General features: G+C 39.9%; 1 protein-coding gene across 7 annotated transcripts in view; it reads right to left on the minus strand.

Annotated features, from left to right (window-relative positions):
* The window catches only part of FBXO16 (F-box protein 16), a 66,013-nt gene extending 46,845 nt beyond the window's left edge, over positions 1-19,168 (minus strand). For 2 of the 7 annotated variants that reach the window (XM_045461582.1, XM_045461591.1), the window contains exons 1-3: positions 18,843-19,164; positions 14,058-14,192; positions 5,749-5,784 (exon numbers count right to left, since the gene is read on the minus strand). In XM_045461582.1, the coding sequence (XP_045317538.1) occupies positions 5,749-5,784; positions 14,058-14,156 (135 nt within the window). In that variant the 5' untranslated portion in view covers positions 14,157-14,192; positions 18,843-19,164. Of the gene's footprint in view, positions 1-5,748; positions 5,785-14,057; positions 14,193-18,842 lie in introns of all 7 variants that reach the window. The other 5 variants (XM_045461549.1, XM_045461558.1, XM_045461602.1 and 2 more) reach the window with 5 other exon arrangements.
* Positions 19,169-22,193: the final 3,025 nt, after the last annotated feature.

Consider the following 22,193-nt stretch of genomic DNA (forward strand, 5'->3'; position numbering starts at 1 on the left):
GGCAAAGGGAGGGACTGGGAATCTCGTTGTTTTAATTTGTATTTCTCTAATTTCAGTTTTTTGGCCATTTGTATATTTTTGTATATTTCTCATTCTTCTATTAGCTCATTATTCCATAGGAATATCTGTATTTTTCTTATTGATTTGTAGAAATGCTTTACAATCCTAGATATTAATCTTTACCTATCATGCAATTTACAAAATATTTTCTCCTGTTTCTCTTTTGAATTTCAGCTCTGATTACGGTTGTTGCCAGCAAATTAAAAGTGATGCCATCTACTTTTTTCAAATTCTTTATAACACATTCTTTTTGTTTGTTTGTTTAGATTTTATTTTTAAGTAATCTTCACATCCAACATGGGGCTTGAATTTACAACCCTGAGATCAAGAGTCACATGCTCTATTGACTGAGCCAGCCAGGCTTCCCCCTATTATTTCTGTTAACAATGCAGAAGCTGAGAAAAAGTTTGAGATGCTTTCTTTTCAACCAATATAGTTCTGTGTTTGTTCTGGAGAGTTGTTTTTCTTGGGAGGCAATTGCCTTTTCTAACAAGGATTGAAGGGCAGAGAAGATTTAAGACATAAAGGATTAAGTAGTAGCAGGGAGCAAGTGAAGTAGAAGAGGTTTGCAGTTTCTCTTAATTATTTTGTTTGTTACTATACAGAATATCAGATAAGACTATGCACCTATGTATGAACAAAAATGACATTCTATGGCCAAATATATTTTGGACTATTATTGGATAGGTTTTATATTATGTCTTACTTCACAATGACCAGATTATTTTAAATTTTTCTAATGTTTATTTATTTTTGACGGGGGGACGGGGGGGCGGGGGGGGCAGAGAGAAGGAGGCAGGGAGGGAAGAGAGCAAGAGAGAGAACATGCACAAGCGGGGGAGGGGCAGAGAGAAAGGGAGACACAGAATCTGAAGCAGCCTCCAGGCTCCAAGCTGTCAGCAAAGAGCCTGATGCGTGGCTCAAATGCATGAACCATATGACCATGACTTGTGCTGGAGTTGGACGCTTAACCAACTGAGCCACCTAGGCACCCCAGTCCAGATTATTTTAAAAAATGACTTTACTTCTAATACTAGATTGCGCTTTATTTATTTATTTATTTATTTTTAATTTTTTTTTTCAACGTTTATTTATTTTTGGGACAGAGAGAGACAGAGCATGAACGGGGGAGGGGCAGAGAGAGAGGGAGACACAGAATCGGAAACAGGCTCCAGGCTCTGAGCCATCAGCCCAGAGCCTGACGCGGGGCTCGAACTCACGGACCGCGAGATCGTGACCTGGCTGAAGTCGGACGCTTAACCGACTGCGCCACCCAGGCGCCCCTAGATTGCGCTTTAAAACCAATATTTGATCCCTATAATGAAAAGCCCAAGTAATGCTAAGTATTACTTAGTGTGGAATCCAACTCAGGGCTCAATCCCACAACCCTGGGATTATAACCTGAGCTGAAATCAAGAGTCAGACGCGCAACCGACTGAGCTGCCCAGGCACCCTGGCGCTGCATTTCTTATGTTATCAGTCTCATGGTTTTCCTGAAACATAAACCAAAAAAATCTAAAAACTAAAATGGAGATAGAAAATTAATAGGGCAAATTGGAAATAATCCCCTCAAACTCAATTCATGTGGCTTTTGTGGAGGTATATAGACTACCACATGACATAGTAAATTCGGGGTATAAGTTTGATGTTGGACAAAAGAGAAAAACCAGTAATTATCACTTATTCATCTAGAAAGTATTTATTAAATGTCTGGGCGTGTCAAGAAATGTACAAAGAGCAAGATATAGAACTATGCCTTCCCTATATAAACTAGTCTATTGGAGAAGAGAGATAATTAGTGATCTTTGCAAATATATTTCTATCAGCTATGGTAAAAGAATAAACAAAATATTTTTAAAGGTTTAAAGACCTTGAATTTTATACAGGGTGATATTAAAAATACTTTGGGGTGCCTGGGTGGCGCAGTCGGTTAAGCATCCGACTTCAGCCAGGTCACGATCTCGCAGTCCGTGAGTTCGAGCCCCGCGTCAGGCTCTGGGCTGATGGCTCAGAGCCTGAAGCCTGTTTCCGATTCTGTGTCTCCCTCTCTCTCTGCCCCTCCCCCGTTCATGCTCTGTCTCTCCCTGTCCCCCAAAAAATAAATAAACGTTGAAAAAAAAAAGTACTTAACAACCGGCAATCCCACCAACCATTCAAAAGCTGGTCACACCAAACACTGGCTGAACTGGCCTTGGTTATATTAATTCAGGGATTTCCACTGGAATGATAGTATAAAAACAGTTATTCTAAGTAAGTCTTTTTTAAGTTGTTGGTGACAAGTATGAAGTTAGTTTTAAAATGTAAATAGGATATGAGAAAAACTCTGCTAGGTTTAAATTTTTGGTGTTTTTCACTTCTTAATTTTTAGCATATTTATAAAATTTTATTATTTTGAATAGGTAATACATTCATATGATTAAAAATATCAAAAGGTACAAAAGGCTATTCAGCTAAAGGAGTCCCTTCCACCTTGTCCCAGACTCATCCATCTCCCTAGGGGAAACCAATGTTGCCTCTTTTCTTGTGTATCCTTCCAGATATACTATGTATATAAGTTTTAAAAATGTATTTAGGCTAATAAATATCCTAGACAGGAGCTTGTAGACCAACACAAAAAAGAATTGGTGACCAACTAAAACAAATAAGAACATTAAGACATAGTATTTATGTTAGTCTTAGTGCAATGGACTGAATGTTTGTAGCTCTCCAAAATTCATAGGTTGAAACCTAACCTACAAGGTGATGGTACTAGGAGGTGGGGCCTATGGGAGGTGATTAGGTCATGAGGATAAAGCCTTCATGAATGAGATTAGTGTCCTTAAAAAGGAGACCCCAGAGAGTTCTCTCCCCACTCCTGCCATGTGACGCTACAGTGAAAAGAAGGCCATCTATGAATCAAAAAGTGGGATCTTCCCAGACTGAATCTGCCCATGCCTTGATCTTGGACTTCCCAGCCTCTAGAACTATGAGAAATAAGCTTCTGCTGTTTATATGCTACCCAATCTATGTAATTTGTTATAGCAGCCCGAACTTTCCTAAGAACTTTAGGCTGTTATAGCAGGCTAAAACTTTCCATTTTCCTTAGGAAAATGAGTTTCAGTAACTCATAGGAAAGGGCATCCTGTCCAGTTACATTCTAGTCAGAGATGCTCTCTTAAGGAAAAAGTGTTAGCGGTATGCTTAAAAATGGGGTATTTCAAGTATATTACACATAACAAGAGTTAGAGAAATCTAAGGATAGTTTTTTTTTTTTTTTAACATTTATTTATTTTTGAGACAGAGAGAGAGAAAGCATGAACAGGGGAGGGTCAGGGAGACACAGAATCTGAAACAGGCTCCAGGCTCTGAGCTGTCAGCACAGAGCCTGATGCGGGGCTCGAACCCACGGACCGCGAGATCATGACTTGAGCCGAAGTCGGACGCTTAACCGACTAAGCCACCCAGTCGCCCCGGATAGTTTTTTTTTTTTTTTTTTTTTTAAGTAATCCTAATTTATTTTCTAAACTGAGATATAATTCACATGCCATAAAATTCGGCATTTTAAGTTTACAAGTCAGTGGCTTTTAGTGTATTCAGAAGGTTGTGTCGTCAACACTACTATCTATTTCCAGAACACTTTTTTTTTTTTTTTTTTGAGCAGCAGGCAAAAGTTTAACAGAGTATAAGATTAGAAAAGAAGAATAGTAGAAAAGCTCTCCTTATAGAGAGGGGATATTTGAAAGTGAATGCCCCTCTTTTCTTCTTAATGTGTATTTATTAATTTTGAGAGAGAGAGAAAGAGTGAGCACATGCAGAGGAGGGGCAGAGAGAGAGGGAAAGAGAGGATCCTAAGCAGGCTCTGCTATCAGTGGCAGAGTCCCATGTGGGGCTCAATCTCACAAACCCATGAGATCACCACTTGAGTTGAAATCAAGAGTTGGATGCCCAACCAACTGAGCCACCCAGGCGCCCCCCAGAACATCTTCATTATCTCCCCAAAGAAAGCCTGTACCCATTAGAGTCATTCCCCCAGCTCTTGGAAACCACTAATCTATTTTGTGTCTCTATGGATTTGCCTATTCTGGACATTTCACATAAATGGGATCATACAGTATGCGGCCTCTATGTCTGGTTTTTTTCACTTAGCATATTATTATTTTTAAAAAATTTTTTCAATGTTTACTTATTTTTGAGGGGGGAGGTGGGGCAGAGACAGAGAGGAAGACACAGAATCCAAAGCAGGCTCCAGGGTCTGAGCTGTCAGCACAGAGCCCGATGTGGGGCTTGAACTCACAAACTACGGGATCATGACGTGAGCCAAAGTTGGATGCTTAACCAACTGAGCCACCCAGGTGCCCCTTACTTAGCATATTATTTTTAAGGTTCATCCATGTTGTAGCATGTATCATTACTTTATTCCTTTCTCCTACCTTTCAAAAAATTTAAAAATTTTCTTACCTTTAAAAAATTTTAGCAAAATAAATGTAACATAAAATTTACCATTTTAACCACTTTTAAGTGTACTGTTCTGTGGCATTAAGTACATTTACACTGTTGTGTGACCATCACCACCATCCATCTGCAGAACTTTTTCATCTTCCAAACTGAAACTCTGTACTTGTTAAATAATAAGTCCTCTTCCCTTGGTAATCTCTATTCTACTTGCTGTCTCTATGAATTTGACTACTCTAGGTACCTTATATAAGTGGAATCAATACAATAGTTGTCCTTTTGTGTCTGGCTTCTTTCACTTAGCATATTGCCTTCAAAGTTCATCCATGTGGTAGCAGGTAGCAGGATTTCCTTCCCTTTTAAGGCAGAATAATAGTCTACCATAGAATAGATCACATTTTGGGGCACCTGGGTGGCTCAGTCAGTTAAGCATATGACTTTGGCTCAGGTCATGATCTCACGGTTTGTGGGTTTGAGTCCCACATCGGACTCTGTGCTGACAGCTCAGAGCCTGGAGCCTACTTAGGATTCTATGTCTCCCTCTCTCCCTGCTCCTCTCCCCACTCATGCTCTGTTTCTCTCTCTCAAAAATAAACAAACATTTAAAATAAGTTAAAAAAAAAAAAGAATAGACCACATTTTGTTTATCTATTCATCAGTTAATGGATATTTGGGTATTTACATTCTGACTATTAGGAATAATACTGCTATTAACATGCATGTACACATTTTGGCATGACTGTATGCTTTCAGTTCTCTTCGGTGGTAGAGACAGGTGGGGCTCAGAGAGGAATCTGATGAGTAGTAAACACTGCTTAGAGATTGATCATGACCCAGGGAAGGACAATGACCACTGGGACTCTATGTCTCCCTTGAGGAAAGGGTGAGAAAGTTTTCAGTTGTGTAAAGAATAGTGGTACCTTGTTAAATAAAAGCATAAAGTTGTTACAGCTTTCCTTTGGAAATTTAAATAGAGGCAGAAGGGTGTAGATGGATGCTAAGCAGCTCAATGGATGAACCGTGCTGGTTACTAAGTGGTCGTCTCATATCCCAACTCACCTTTCTGAATGCTGTTTTGTGAGAGATGGAACCCTACTTCATGAGTGTAGAACCCTAACCGATTCACACAGATGGTACCAGTTAAATTTCTCAGGCAATATAAGTGTTCAGTTATGTTTATGTTCAAACTGAATTCTTTGGGCTCTATGATAATGTGACATAACATAACATTGAAGTAACTATATTTTGAATGGTTACCCATTTTCCAAGCAGAGCTCTTCTTTCTTCAAATACCTGCAATAAATAAAAAAGAATGGAATGGTTTTATATTTCATGGTTCAAAATACCCATTGTAAGAAAGACATCATTAAAGTATCAATAAATAAAAATTGACAGTCTTTTGACTGTACCAACTGAGTATAAAAAGACAGATTTCATTCCTGAGAGGGTACTTTACTTATTTTTAACTTGGGGAAGGTATCATTTTTCTCAGTTTATCCATGGGGAATAATTCATCTTAAAGAAAAAGTAATCCTTTTTTTAAAGGCAAGAAATAAGAAAAGAATGGAATTGTAAAGTGAAATCAATTTTAGAATTTGAAAAGAGATGAAAGACCTGATAAAGGAAAAACAGGAAAATGGAGATCCTCCCCCAAATATCAACTGTACGAGAACCTGTGAAATTTATGAATGAGCAGCTCTGTTTTTATATCTTGGTATGTACACCCCTCAGTGGGTGTACCTGCACTGAAATGTCTGTGGGCTTAGAAATGTGTTTATGTACACCTCTGGACATACAAGTCAGTGTTTATCTGTATAGGTTTGTTATCATAGACTATTTAGGACAGAAACCACGTCTGATCCATTTTTTACATTTCCAGTATAGAGTGCAAAGCATATTATAGATACTCAGATACTTGTGTTTGCTGGATAATGAATATCCTTATGGATGTATCAGTGCAATGTGGATGGATTTATATATTAGCGCAGAGGTGTTTTTCTGAGCATCAGTCATGTGTGTATTGTTTTTTTTTAATTTAATCAATTATTTAAATTCAAATGAGTTAACATACAGTGTAGTATTGGTTTCAGGAGTCATGTGTGCATTAGAATGAATGAGGGAAGGAGACTGATGTGAGAATGTGTGGCAGAGGAGGGTGTTATGGAGACAGGAAGCAAGGGAGAGTCATGAGCAGACATGAATGTCTCTCTCACTCCTACACACACCCCCACTGGCAGCTTTCAAAATTGGGATTGATGTTTCTCCCTTCCTCTTAGCACTGCCTAGATTTTCCAGCCCTGTAAGAATGTTCCCCCTTGGAGAGAAGCTAAGGCCTATTTCTTCCCTTTTTGCGGAGGAGGGTGAGGAGCTGGTTTTATGTTCTAACAGATAATGCTTTCCTTCCTTTTTTAGACTCTCAAACTCTAGTTTCAAAGGGCATAGGAAAATAAGAATTGAAATAATCGGTCCAACAGCAACCTCATGGCCTGTGAAACATCGGTTTTGCTCCTGGCCAGAAGATCTCACACATCGCAGGTAAACACTTTTCGCACATTAAAGAAGAAAAAGAGGGGCGCCTGGGTGGCGCAGTCGGTTAAGCGTCCGACTTCAGCCAGGTCACGATCTCGCGGTCCGGGAGTTCGAGCCCCGCGTCGGGCTCTGGGCTGATGGCTCAGAGCCTGGAGCCTGTTTCCGATTCTGTGTCTCCCTCTCTCTCTGCCCCTCCCCCGTTCATGCTCTGTCTCTCTCTGTCCCAAAAATAAATAAACATTGAAAAAAAATTTTTTTTTTTAAAAAAAAAAAAGAAGAAAAAGAATGCCCTTCTCCCCTTCCCCCTGTTAACTGTCACCTGGGCTATTAGGACTCTCAAATAATGGCAACAGATAAACTCAGGATTTCTAGATGAAAACAGAAGAGAACCTATAGAATAGAGAAGATTTAAAAATCTGGATTCAAATATTTCCTGGACTCTCGCCCTCTATCTAACCAAAGCCTGTCAATCATCTCTCGCCCAATCCAAGTCACCAGCACCAGCACTTCTCTGATATCTAGGGATCTGGCTCCTCTCAACTCATATTCCACTTACAGCCCACACTCCACTTGGGGTTTATAGGGTTTGTTATGGCTGTCTAGTTGCTTCCAGTCATTTTATGTTCCCATGTGGATTACAGATTTCTCTATAATCTGTATGGGTTGCAGGGCAGGCCCTCAACGAGCATCTGCTGATTGAACAACAATAAAAAAGCTTCAAAAGTCATAGAATTTTAGAGCTAAAAGGAATCCCTAAGAGCTTTTCATTTCCTTATGTTAGAGAGGACAAGCAGAGGCCTGAAGGATTACATTTATAATTTTTTAAGAATCACTGGTTCCAGTCTGTCTGTTCAGCTCAACTCTGTACTGGGTTCCTCACTAAACCTTGGTCTCCCCTGTCCTGACTCCCAGCCCTATTTTCACAATGAACTGCTGCCCATACTTGGGCCTTACAGTGGGAATAAGAAAAGGTTAGATTCCAAGACCACAACCTCCTTTCAAAAGGAGGATGAGATGACCATCATGGTGCCCAATGACAATACGGGGCATTTGGAAACAAAGGGGCACTGACTTGAAGGGGAGAGAAGAGTCAGCAAGAAGGTAGGAGGAAAGGAATGGGGTGGGAGGTGGGGAGTGTCACTCAGGCTAAAACAATAGTCTTTAGAAGGCCAATGACCAAGTCTAAGCGGGTCCAAGCAAATCCAGTTCTTACCAAAGGCATCTAGACCCAAGTAGAAACTGATGGGAATGAGTGGGGAGAGGAAAACCACTAGACAAGCTCAGATATGGTTCTTGTTCTACTCTTGCAAGAAATATAATTTGGGACATGCTATTTGTCAGGTCCTCGGTCAGACTCAGAATCTTATACTCTCTGGTTTGGAGCAAGTCTTCATTCCCAAGATTTGCAATCAGGTTCATCGTCTTAAAGAGCTGGAAAACAAAGTATTGACTCAAAATAGAAATATTAAAATGGATCTTCTTTCCTCGCAGAACACTGCAGTCTGTTTATATCACAGTTTACTCAGAGCCTGCTGTTAAGTCAAAATCCTACGGTTGTATTTTAGTCTGTTGACACTGAAGTTACATATTTCACCATGTGACATCATTACAGTGTAGGAGTAAGACATTTAGGGGCTCCTAAATTATGACTGATTGATGGCAACTAGGTGTTTTTCTCAGAACACCCTTTTAACATGTACTGTACTACATTTGTAAACCGTACTTGAAAAGAAATGTTGGTTACTTTCAATTAAAACGCTAGATGGTGGAGCGCCTGGGTAGCTCAGTCTGTTAAGCATCTGACTCTTGGTTTCAGCTTTGCCTCGTATTGGGCTCTGCACAGACAGTGCAGAACCTGTTTGGCATTCTCTCTCTCCTATCTCTGCCCCTCCCCTGGCTTGCTCTCTCTCTCTCTCTCTCTCTTTCTCTCAAAAATAAATTAAATGAACTTAAAAAAAAAAGAAAATTAAAAAAAAACACACTAGATGGCAAAGAAATGTATATGTTTAAAACATTCTTCCTCTCAAAAATCATAATGCCTAAATTAATTTGAAATCTGTTACATTTGCCTATGCTGATCATGCTATTTTTTAGACACCCAAATTTGAATTCAATCTCTCTGCTTAAAGTCTGCTGTGAAGTTAAAATCCCGTGACCCAATGAGCACCAAGTGTTGTATGGAAGTGTTGAATCACTATATTGTACCCCTGAAACTAATATTACACTGTATGTTAACTAATCAGAATTTAAATAAAAACTTAAAAAAAAGTCTATGATCCTGTTTCAGTCTGAAATAGTTATGTCTTTTACATTTTACGACAGAATTGAAGAAAGACAAAATTAAAACAAAAACAGAAAACAGGACCTCAAAATTACAGTGGTCATTGATGACAAATGCCCTGTTTTAGAAGTGTAGAGGGGCATCTGGATGGCTCAGTGGGTTAAGCGTCTGATTTTTGGTTTTGGCTCAGGTCATGAACTCATGGTTTGTGGGATCAAGCCCGGTGCTGGGCTCTGCACTGACAGTGTAAAGCCTGCTTGGGTTTCTCTCTCTCCCTTTCTCTCTCTGCCCCTCCTCTGCTCATGCTTTCTCCATCTCTCAAAATAAATAAACATTAAAAAAAAAAAAAGAATAATTTCTTTCCTTGAAATTATTGTGTGGACACCTTCTGGCCAGCTGTATCCTTGGTATCTGTTTTTTAATACCTTTTGCACATTTGTTAGAATGTTAGAATGTTAGATCTGGAAGCAACCTCCAAGGTAATCTGGTCGAACATACTCATTTTATTTTTTATTTTTTTTTAACATACTCATTTTATAAAGGATGATGGTAAAACCCAGAGAAAGTAAGTGACTTATTCAAGTCATGCAGGAAATTATCGGTGATCTGAAACCAGAATTTCCATTCACAGAGTTACTGTTCTTTATTTTTATTTACATAATTTTAAAATTGTTTTAAGATTTGTAATTTTATTGCACTATGTAAAGCAAAAAATGAAAGCTTTCATTTTACAGGACCACCTCCCCCAGTGCCATCCACCTCTTTGGGGGAAACGACTATTAATAGTTTGGTATACCCATATACAAATTTTATGTGTGTGTCTATGCACATTTATATAAATAGATACATATGTGTATATACACATGCAAAGATTTAAAAAAATAATTTTACTCCAAACTAAAATCTAACTAAACCGAAAAGTAATTTGTGGTAAAAAATGAGAGCTCTAAAGAACAAAATAAATATTATCTCTAGAAATTATCATTTCTAGACAAAAGCTTTTCAAAGACCAAGATAAGACAATGTAATGCTTGCTGTGATGTACTGCCCTGGGTTTATTCCACCTGTTGGGGAGTGCTGCTGGCTGTTAACCATGAGGTTGAGAGCTCTGCTTTGTCCAAGGTCGGGCTCTTCCATGGGGCAGCTAGCATCTACTGAATGGTCGGTGTAGAAGTGTATGTATGTGATTTTTACACCCAGTGTGGGACTCCAACTCATGACCCTAAGATCAAGGGTAGGATGCTCCACTGACTGAGCCAGCTAGGCACCCCAGTATGGAAGTATAAAGGCTGGTGGCTACAGTGCCAGGCCTCAAACTTGTGACCTTCTCTCCCTTCTCCTCCCTTTCCCCCCTCACCTACCTCTACTCCTTTCCCTTCCTTAGTGCTGATCCAGAAAGCCTTCCACAGTGGATGCTCTATATGCTATACCAGAGTCTGCTTCTCTAGTAAACCAACCTGCAACAGGCAATCAGGCAACTAAGATACTTTTTTTCTCCATAGCTGCTAAATCGATCAAGACTTCCAATTTTTCAAAGAAAATTTCTGAAAATCAAGGCATCCAACAAATATGTATTTCAATTCAAGTCACTTTTTCACATATGTGTAAAATCTTCACAATTCTATGTGGAAACAGATTTCAAATCTAAACATTGAACTTTTAGGGGGGAAAGCAGAGAAGCTGTTATATAAACTGTTGGAAAGTTAAGAACATTTACAAACAGGTGCTCAATAAACAGTTGTTGAGCTGAATAAAAAATACTCCCAATAGACTTGTGTTCATGGCCAGATGAAGGCTGGATTTCTCTCTCTCATTCTCTGCCTTCCTTTTGTTTCTCCTGGTCCCTCCTTTTATTCTATATCTCATTCTTCTTTCCTCACTTTTTTAAAAATCTTTTTCCTTTTCAGTCTCTCTCCCTTTTATTTCTCACTGTTCTGATTGCTGTGCTGGCTGCTTATCTGTCTCCCAAAGTCACTCAGGTTTCACACCAGAAGAGTAGAAACAGGAAAGTACTGAACAGGAGGGGTCAGGACTGAAGCTCTTGCTTTGCCAGAGTGATTAGCACATCAGTTAGGTTTAGAGGGCAAGGGTCAAATCCAGACTAAGAAAGGAGGGATTTAGGGACTAGAAGGCAAGAGAGTCAGTTGAAGGAGGTCCCAGGGAGGATGGCTGAATTCTGACTCCATCTTTTGTGCTTCAGGAATGTTATCAGGCACTGGAAATACAGAGAGAAAAGACAGAATCTCAACTCAACACATTGCAGTTGAGTGGGAAAGTTGGTAAACAGTGATGAGAGCAAAGAAAAGCAAGCAGGAGAAGGCTTTCCAGAGAAAATCGTATTGGAGTTAGTGCTTAGAGGGGGCAACAATGGCTCATCTGGAGGCCACTTAGTTAGCCTGGACATAGGATGGGAGGAAGCAGTGGCAGGGGTAGGAACTGAGAGGTTGGTTGAGGTCAACTTAAGAAAGATCCTCAATGCTATGTGTAGGGGTTTGGAATTTACTCTTTGGAGCAGGGTGTGTTATCAGTTTTACATAATAGGATTAGCTTGGTATTTTACTTTAAAATTTTGTTTATGTTTATTTTAATTTTTTTAGTTTGGTATTTTAGAAAAATCATCCTGGGACCAGTGCAGAAGATGGACTGGTAGGACTAGAGGGAGTGAAGCCAGTTAGGGGTTACAGCACTGCATCAGGCAAAGGGTGATGAGAGTGTAAACTGACAAGGTGGAAGCTGGAGGCATATAGATGAATAATGGAGACAGGCCTGGATGAAAAGGAAGTCTCCTAGAACTTGAAAATGAATTGGATATGGAAATGAGGGGGTGCTGGAAGACATACCTCCCTGGGCCTCCCTCTCATACTCCTAAATGTGTTGGAATACTGAGAGTCATTGCTCTTTCCTTGGGCCATTTCTCCAAGTTATGTTTGGAGCAAGGCAACTTTGAGTAATGAGGTACTGTCTCCTTTTGGGACCAAGAGCAGACTTGCTTACTGCTTACTACAAAAGCAATGGATTCCTTCCAAACTAGTACAGCCACTCTGGAAAACAGTATAGAGGTTCCTCAAAAAATTAAAAACAAAACTACCCTCTGACCTAGCAACTGCACTACTAGGTATTTATCCAAAGGATACAAAAATGCTGATTAAAAGGGGCACATGACCCCAATGTTTATAGCAGTGCTATCGATGATAGCCAAAGTATGGAAAGAGCCCAAATGTCCATTGACTGATAAATGAATAAAGAAGATGTGGTATATACATATACAACAGAATATTACTTGGTGATCAAAAAGAATGAAATCTTGCCATTTGCAACAATATAGATGGAATGAGAGTGTATTATGCTAAGCGAGATAAGTCAGAGAAAGACAAATATCATATGATTTCACTCATATAAGGAACGTAAGAAACAAAACAGATGAACATAAGGGAAGGGAAGCAAAAATAAGACAAAAACAGGGAGACAACCCATAAGAGACTCTTAAATACAGAGAACAAACTAAGGGTTGCTGGTGGGGTGTTGGCTGGGGGGATGGGCTAAATGGGTGATGGGCATTAAGGAGGGCACTTGGGATGAGCACTGGATGTTATATGTAAGTGATGAATCACTAAATTCTATTCCTGAAATCATTATTACACTATATGTTAACTAACTTGGATCAAAAAGAAAGAAAGAAAGAAAAGCAGTGGGTTTACTGTTCCTCAGTAAGGGTTTGTGCTACAAATCCATGGTGTGTAGTATTTTTCTGGGCCTTCTATAGCATTCTTGTGGGACAAGGTGGGGAAGAAACAATGCAAACATGATGCTACAGCTGCTTGCTGCACTGTGAGTAACGAAGTTCTTTGTCTCTCCAAGAATCTTGTGTTTTACTATGAAACAGTAATGTCTTCTATGCCATCAATAACAGGCTAAGTTATGAGCTTGTAAATTGGGGAAAACCAACCCAGAGCTGGCAGGGAGAAGGATGATTTCTGGCTCGAGTGACTTGGTGTAAAGTGATGCCTTTTACCAGGAGGAGGAACTGGTGTGTAGGAGCAAGATAATGAAGTCAGTTTTATTGATGTTGATTGTGTTTTACTGCCAACGAGGTGTGGTCCTTGGAATAGGTATTGATAATAGGAGCTCACAGGCCTGTTGGTAAATTCTGCCTCCAACTGAAGCAGGAATGGAAATCCCCAGAGGCTGGCCAATCTCACACCCCAGCATGATACTCAGCTTCCCATCTCTGCAATCCTTTGGTGTATTCTACTCGTGCTTCCCCAGAATGCAGGTAAGAAAGAAACTTTTTAGGAGAAGCCTAGTAATGTGAGTCATCAGTTGAGATTTACTCATTTTATTTATTTGGTTAAATATCCACCATTATCCAGTAACCGCAACTATAGCAAGAAAATCTTTTTGGGGAACTCCTCACAGAGTACCCTCTTCTCTCTCATTCCTGGCTATTCCAGCAGAGAACCAGTGATGGGAGAAAAAAGGCACTTGGGATGAGAGAGAGAGGAACAGCGACAGTAGAAGAAAGAGCAAATCTAAGACATTTTCATCATGGGCAAAGATTCTGTCTACAACCAGCTTTGCCCATATAGCAAGAGCTCAATAAAAGCTTTTGGAAAAAATCCTACATCTGTCTTTTATTTTAACCCATTACACAATCCTAAACAATTCCTGTTCATATTTTGATAACTAACATTTTTATACTCCCCCCGCCCCCACCTTAAGGCATGGATTCATTGATAAAATAGCTCTGGTCACTTACCCGGTCATTCAAAAGCTGATGGTTTAGGGGTGTCCAGGTACTCATCTTTGTCTGCATTTTGGGGCCATCTATGCTTTTTGGAGGTGCAAATGCCATCATGAAATAACTGAATACTTTCCATAAGAAAAACCATACCTATCAGAAGAAATGAATTATATAATCTTCAGAATATGAAAAATACTAATACCATACCATCTTTTAGTATGTTGAAAGAGGGAAATGGGGGAAGAACATTTACTGGGATCATTTTACATGTTAAGCACTTTACATGCATGCTTAATTAAAGCTCACAACAATCTGGTGAGGTTGTAGATTTTAGCCCATTTTACACATGAAGAAAATGAGGCTCACCGAAGTTACACACCCTGCCAAAGTTTACAGAAGCAGGAACTGCTGGAACTAGAAATCAGATCAGGTCTGTTTAAAATCATTCCCAGGTAAAAATATACCCCATTTGCCAGAAAGAAGTATTTTAACTTATAAAATCATAGTGCAGTATAAAGCACTCCATCTTTGCCCCTGTGTCTTTCTTCCTCTCCTCCTTCTGATCTCTAAGTAACAAGGGTTCTAGCTTGACACCATATTTAAATACCATATTTAAGAAGTAGAATGGTGTAAGGGCACCTAGGTGGTGCAGTCAGTTAAGTGTCCGACTCTTGCTTTTGGCTCAGGTCATGATCCCAGGGTTGTGGGATCAAGCCCTGTGTCAGGTTCTGCGTGGAGTGTGGAGCCTGCTTGGGATTCTCTCTCATTCTCTCTCTCTGCCCCTCCCTGCTTATGTGCACTTTCTCTCCCTCTCTCTCTCAAAATAAATGAATTAAAAAAAAAAAAAAGTAGAATGGTGTAATGGACAAAGCCAAGCCTTTAGAGATGGACAGATTTGGGTTGGAAAATGTGCTATTTTTAGATGCCCAGTATATGTCTGCCTTCATTTGATTAAAACCCTTTAGGGGTGCCTGGGTGGCTCGGTTGGTTGAGTGTCCAGCTTCGGCTCAGGTCATGATCTCACGGTTTGTGAGTTTGAGCCCCATGTCGGGCTCTGTGCTGACAGCTCGGAGCCTGGAACCTGTTTCGGATTCTGTGTCTCCCTCTCTCTCTGCTCCTCCCCTGATCGTGCTCTGTCTCTCTCAAAAATAAATAAACATTAAAAAAATTAAAAAAGAAAACAAGCCCTTTAATTTCCATAAAGAATTACTTTCTTCTCATTGTTTAGAGTCTGCTGGGTTGGTTCATCAAGGTGGCTTCCCCTTTCCCAGGCAAGATGGGGTCATAAGACCAAGCTAGGCCAGTTGGACTGGTGCTAGTTCATCCTTACCTAACAACTGAAGGGTTGTTCACAATAGCACTGATGTTCTGTTAATTTCCTCCCACTGCCTCACCCCTCAGAAGCCCCCTGTCTTTTCTTGTCCATTTTGTGAGCCACCTGATATTCTTGCAATAAATTTCCTCTTTCACTTATTTGCTTCATTGAAAATATTACATTTGCTTACATTAAAAAATTACAAAACTTTTTACCTCATACAAGTTTGATCCTGGCTCCAGAACCTACTAGCTGTATAACTTTTTACAAGTTATTCGATCTATCTGAGCATTTTATAAAAAATGTTTATTTATTTATTTTGAGAGACAGAGAGAGAAGGGTAGGGGCAGAGAGAGGGAGAGAGAGGATCCCAAGCAGGGTCTGCACTGTCAGTGCAGAGCCCAACTTGGGGCGTGAACTCATGAACCATGAGATCATGACTTGAGCAGATATTAAGAGTTGGATGCTTAACTGCATGAGCCACACAGGGACCCCCAATCTATGTGAGCATTTAATCTATCTGCATCTACCATCAACCACTGTTTTGAAGATTAAACTGGTCCAGCAGTGTCTGATAGATGAGCGGTCTCAAGAAGTGGTAGCTTCCTTCCAACCTTTCTTAGAACTTCCTGTCATTTACAGAGTGTCTCGAAACCCATTAGAGAGCCATAGCAAAATATTTTAAGGTGGAAACCATTTGAAGCAGACTGATGGTAGTTTCAATATATATCCTCAGTGTTTCCGTTTGCTTCTGCCTTCCTTGTTCTTTAAAGATGGGTTGCATATTAAAAAGCAGTAGTGACCGAGGAAGCTAGGGCTTGCGTGCCTGATTTATGGGCTCCAAAAATTATTCTACGGTAGCAAAGGCTGGACAATTTGGACAATTAAAAAAAAAAACATTACTTTTCGGCTGATATGGGGCTCCCCCAAATGCTAGATCTGAAATCTTTGAGGTTTTCACTCGACAGGTAATATTCTCTCTTAGGGTTAAGTTATAGCTGAAGAGAAAGCCAATATTTTAAAACCACAAGGTCATCATTACACAATTCCTTCTTGGCAGTAGCCTACTGCCACCATACCACTGATATAAAGAGGACCCAGATCAGCACTCACGTTCTTCCCTACCTCTAACAGCTAATTATCTGAGTCATACATGTTTAGCCAAATTGCAAAAGGTATAGGAAATTATTTCATTACAGTATTATTAATTGGCAGCTATAAAAGTACGTGAGTGAGCAAATTACAGATACAAAGCATGGTCTCGGAGCCTAGATCTGCCCAGTTAAAAATTACATATTTCTTTTTGTATTGTTCTTATTTATGTCTGACCTTTTTTCTCTTTAAACCAGTTGTTATTTTTAATCTTTTTTTTTTGAGGGCCATAAAGATATTTGAGAATATGATAACAGCTAGGAATCCTTTCTGTAGAAAAATGCACATGAATATAATATTTTGCTTACCCCAGGTGAAAAATTCCTGCTGTAAGCTGAGAACTTTCCAGTTTGTATAGGAAACAGGCTAGGTACAATTTCTGAATTAGGGCAAAGTAACTTCTCTTGGGCCTCCCTAAGGCCCTGCACTGGCTATTCTCTTTTTCCTGGTGCCTAACAGCTAGAAATTATTTAAATTAGCTTCTCTTCAATTAACTTGGCTTTAAGGAGATAGGTCTGGCCAGGAGAAACAGCCCTCTTGGTAATACAGTTCTGCTGAAGCATTCAAATGGGGTTGTCCTGCCCTTGCCTTCATCATTATCCTTTTGTGTTTTTTTCCTCCTCCTTCCATTCCAGATCGGCAGTATACATATCTGCATGCACACACATGTTCATAGTATAAACACTCAGTACTATTACAAAGACAGACACTTGTATATAACATGCACAAGAAATAACTATCCCCACTCTTTCAGCAAGACAAAGCAAGTTGTCTTCCTCTCCTTACACATATAAAGCTTGCTGGTGTGTGTGTGTGTGTGTGTGTGTGTGTGTGTGTGTGTGACCTCTTTCCACCTTAATTGCTATCCTGGAATGTTGACCTTTAAGTTTTCTTTGAATAAAAAGGAAGATAGAGGGTCTTTGGCCCTAATCCCCAATGTATGGTATGGTTCTAGTTCCATGTCCAACTGCAAGGATGGGTTCTCTGGTAAAGTTACAGTGGTCACAAATCTCCAATCCCATTTTCTGAGCCATTCTTCACACTGTCACCATTATTCAATTATACTAAGGACCTATTAGCCCTGAGTTAGGGGGTACAAAGATAAGAGTCTCTGCTTTAATATACTATGCAATCTACTGTCAGAAAGGGTTGCTTTTTTGTTTTATTTTTTATAAATAAAAATTGTATGTAATTAAGATGTACAACTTAATGTTTTGGTGTATGTATATATTGTGAAATGATTACAAAGTATTATTCATCCATCATCTCCCATAGCTACCATTTGTGTGTGTGTGTGTGTGTGTGTGTGGTGAGAACACTTGAGATCTACTCAGTAGGTTTCAAGTATAAAACATTATTATTAATTATAGTCACCATGCTGGACATTAGATCTCCAGAACTTACTCATCTTATAACTGAAAGTTTGTACCCTTTGATCAATGTTTCCCCATTTTCCCCATCCCCCAGCCTCTGGTAACCACCATTCTACTAATGCAAGTATTTTTTGAAGGACCAGTTGATTGTGTCACTTTTCAGCTCAAAAACCTTCAGAGGCTCTCTGAGGGCTACAGCATAACCAGACTCCTTAGCATGGAAGTCTAGGTCCACTAAGAATTTACCTCAATTGACCTTTTCAGCCTCATCTCCCAGCCCCTCACACCATGCACTATCCACCCAGACACACTGAACTTTGGTACAAAACAACTAGTACAAAATTCTGAGGCTTCTTGGCTCATGTCATTTTCTTACATTGCTCACCTGAATCTGAATCCCAGTACTACATAATTGGTACTCAAATATTTGTTAAATCAACTGAATGAATACAATAGTGGGGAAGCAGTTTATAGACGAAAACTAATAGGAATGTAGGATAAAACTCAGAACATTATGAGTTGAGCACTGGAATTATACTCAAGGTTATCGGATTTTTATTTGGAATACACAGAGAATAAGATTGAGTTTCTCTGCCAACACACAACTCATTGTGCACTGCAGTATCATCAGAGAAGAAGATCTCAGATAGTATCAGGAAATTATCAGGCAACAAGGTATAGTTAGATTTAAATACGAATTCATCTTTCATTCAACTGGGTAGAGACAAAGCAAAAACTATACTGCAATACAAAGAGCGAGTGTTTGCTAGGTATAGAAATAATTAATTGCTGTTGTTAATTTCGCAAGTACGAGGCATCTGGTACTTTAACTGCAGCTGAAACGGAGCGAAATGTAATCCCCAGGAACACTAACAAGGCTTGCGAGAGGCCCGGGAGGATCTTAGAATGGAGCTCTCAAAAAAGTCTCCATCTTTTTCATGCACTGCCCACTGCTCTCACCTCTTTAGCTCATCTCCTTCTTCAAGCCTCAAGCTCTGGTGTTGCCATGGCAGCTTTTCCTTTGACTCTGTCCAGCCCCCACCCTTCTTTCCAGTCAGTAGTCCAATCACCATCTATAAATCCTTTCGCTGGCATCCGGGGTCTCTTAGGCAACAATGTGTGGTCTCTTGATTGGCCAAGAGATTCAGAAGGGCTGGCTCCAAAATTGGGCACACGGATAAAATTAAAAAGCAAGAGCGCAAGAGGTTGGGAGGGGCTGCAATCTCCCAATATAATGCTGGGAGGAAAATGCATCTGATCCTGAAACAAACAGAATTGACAAGCACTCAAGACATATTTGTGTTCCAAATCAGGACAACCAACTGAGCATGCCCAATTATATTTCTCTGGTCATTCCGAGGCTCCGAAATGCAAACTCCACTTTTCCAGGTTTTAAGAGTGGCCAACAGGTAAAAGAGGGTAGGAGGAAAAAGAATTCGCGACTGGTTCAATTAAAGAAAAGCACCTGCAAAAGGAAGTGGGAGGACACGGGAAAATTGCCCAACACACAAATTCACAAATGCTTCATCCTGAATTTCAAGAGGAATTCAGGCTGACTGACAGATACACCGGAGAACCAGCAGATGGCATGGCTTAATAAGAATAACTCCAAATTTAGAAAATTTTACAATCCAGTCTAATTAAATTTATTGAGTACCCACCACGTAATAAAGGGCAGGGTGAGAACACAAGGATAAAAAAATGAGGAAGACTGGAAGATGCAATGTGTAAATACCTAATATAAGGCCCACACTGATAACTGTTGTGATAGAACTTATAAACAAGTGCTAGAAAACAACCAAAAATTCAAAATTTCAGAAGGAGCTCCATGATAAATATAAAGCAGTTCCTATGGGCAGCAAGCAAAAACAACAACCAAAAAATCCCCAAAACAAACACAAAACAAAAAAACCCCAAAACTTCACTACCTTACATTCCTAAAATAGATAAGAATATATTCTCCTCCAACTTAAATGTAAACCTATGTTTGTATTGTGTTTTGTAGTTTGGAAATCGGCAACATTTGCATACCTCCAGCTTAGGAGAGTGAAGCTCATAGAGATTGTTGCTTTCCTTGACTTAACAAAGGGTCTGTGAGTGGCCAAACTGAAATTAGAACCCAGGTTGTTTGAATTCCAGCCTTGTGGTTTTTCCACATGATCAGGTTGTATATAAATGAGTAAACAAAGCCTTTGGTGGGGGGTGGAGACCTTGGGGGAGGTAGTAGATGCAATACTAAATTACCATGTGCAGCATTGCCAGTTAACATTTATGGTTTCAAAACGGGTTCATCAAGAGACCAGTTTTAACAACATTCCGTTTGAGTGCTATGTCTCTCTGCGAAGTTCTCACTCATTAAAGACTTTCTATTGGTGGTTACAACATGGAATGAAAGAGAGATGGGATAAAAGAAACCATCTCATGTTACCCCTGTTTAATTTGAATAATCATATACGTGAAAACAAGCTCCCTTTTGACTATCCTCTCAACCAGCACTCTCTAGGCTTCCTCTTGTCTGGCACCTTATCATCTAACTGAAGACACTCCTTACCTTCTGTTCTGAATGACAACATTCAGGCTATATTCACAGTGAGCACATCAGTTCAATGTCTGAAATACTTCAACATTACTTCAAACATAAAGAAAAATGTAGAGACTACATAGAAACACCCTTGTATCCCCACCAAAAATTTAAAAAACATTAACATTTTCATTTCATGTGTGTGATTAACTGTTGAAGCCCCCTTTTGTACATTTTCCAGATCTTATTTCCCTCCCCGCTTGCCTAGAGGCAACCACCATCTATGAAATTGGTGTGTAGCCTCCTTTTCCAGTTTTTATGCTTTTTATAGACGCATGTTTGATCTCAAACAATATGGCTGTTTTTAAAGCGATACCATAATTTACATATCTTGTAGTTCACTTTTTTCAATGTTATATTTCTGAGATTTAATCATGTTGACACACGCGGTGATAATTTCTACATCACTCTCACTTCCCATGTGAGCTATGATATGTCCTATGCCTCACAGTTTTCACAGGATGGTGTGTAAACTGCATAAAAGTACATCTAGCTGCACATCTTCAGAGGTTCTGCAGGGACAAGGGATGTGGAAGTACATACCGCATACAGATTTTCACATACACTATTTGCCTCCTCACTCCTCAGTAGAGCCAGTGTTGGCTCAACAGGACACACTGTCTTGCTTAGAATCAGCCTGAGGATCAGTATTACTTTAAAAAACAAACAAAAAACCAAAACTGTTACTGCACAAGTATTTACTATGAAAATTGAAAATGTTGCTTCATATATTAATTTTTGCTTTTCCCCATAGCTCACCTTCTGATGTTAAACTATATTTATGGCTGCCTAAGCTCAATACTCATTACTTATTTAACACTTATTCAGTGCCTTTTAAAAACTGTGATAAAATACACTTAACACAAATTTACCATTTTAGCCATTGTTTAAATGTACAGTTGAGTAGTGGCAAGTACATTCACATTGTTGTGCAACAGGATCAATATACTTTAAGTTCCATGGCTATCAACAGAACAAGATGATGCCTATTAAGTCTAGCTTGAAAAGGGACAAAAAGGAAAACAGTATAGTAAAAAAGAACTGCCTGGTCTTGAATGAATCCAGACTTTTTCTTAAAAAGCTGCGTGACTTTGGATGTCATTTAACCCTTCTGAGTGCTATTTTCCTCGTCTGAAAAATGAGAGGTTGAGTTTAGATAATCTTTAAGAACTCTTTCAGCTCTGAAATGGCTTATGTAGAAAAAGATGGGAAATGCTACCAATAACCACAATCTCCACCTGTGCACTAAGGTGCTGGCAAAGGGGATATAAACTGCTCCTAGGCAAGTATCTTGTCTAGTCTGTTGTTTAAGCGTGAAGCTCTGCAACAGGTCAGATGCCTACTCTTATCTGCACCCAGTGCCACCCTCAACACCTGTATTCCTGCTCTTGACCACCTTCAACCCCGGATCCCTAGGTCAGCACCCTCGTTCGTAGAACAGGTTTTGGTGGTCTTGCAATAACAGAATCCCCAGTTTGGGTAAAGAGTCGCCACGCTTTTTCAGCGGGGGAGGGAGGGCTTTGCAAAGAGGGCTGAGCGCATTTCAGAGAAACGCTTCCAGAGCTCGAAACCACTCCGCCGGAGCGGGATAACTAGCGCAAGGCGTCACCCAAACACGAGGCAGAGACCGGCCGAGAGCTCCGAGCCGGGACCTCCAAGCGGGTCTCAAAATGGGAGCGTGCGGCCGAGTGTGCGCAGCGCGCCTGCGCCGTGCGTGCGCGCGCGCGCTC

This window comes from Leopardus geoffroyi, chromosome B1, assembly GCF_018350155.1.
Source record: "Leopardus geoffroyi isolate Oge1 chromosome B1, O.geoffroyi_Oge1_pat1.0, whole genome shotgun sequence".
NCBI lineage: Eukaryota > Metazoa > Chordata > Mammalia > Carnivora > Felidae > Leopardus > Leopardus geoffroyi.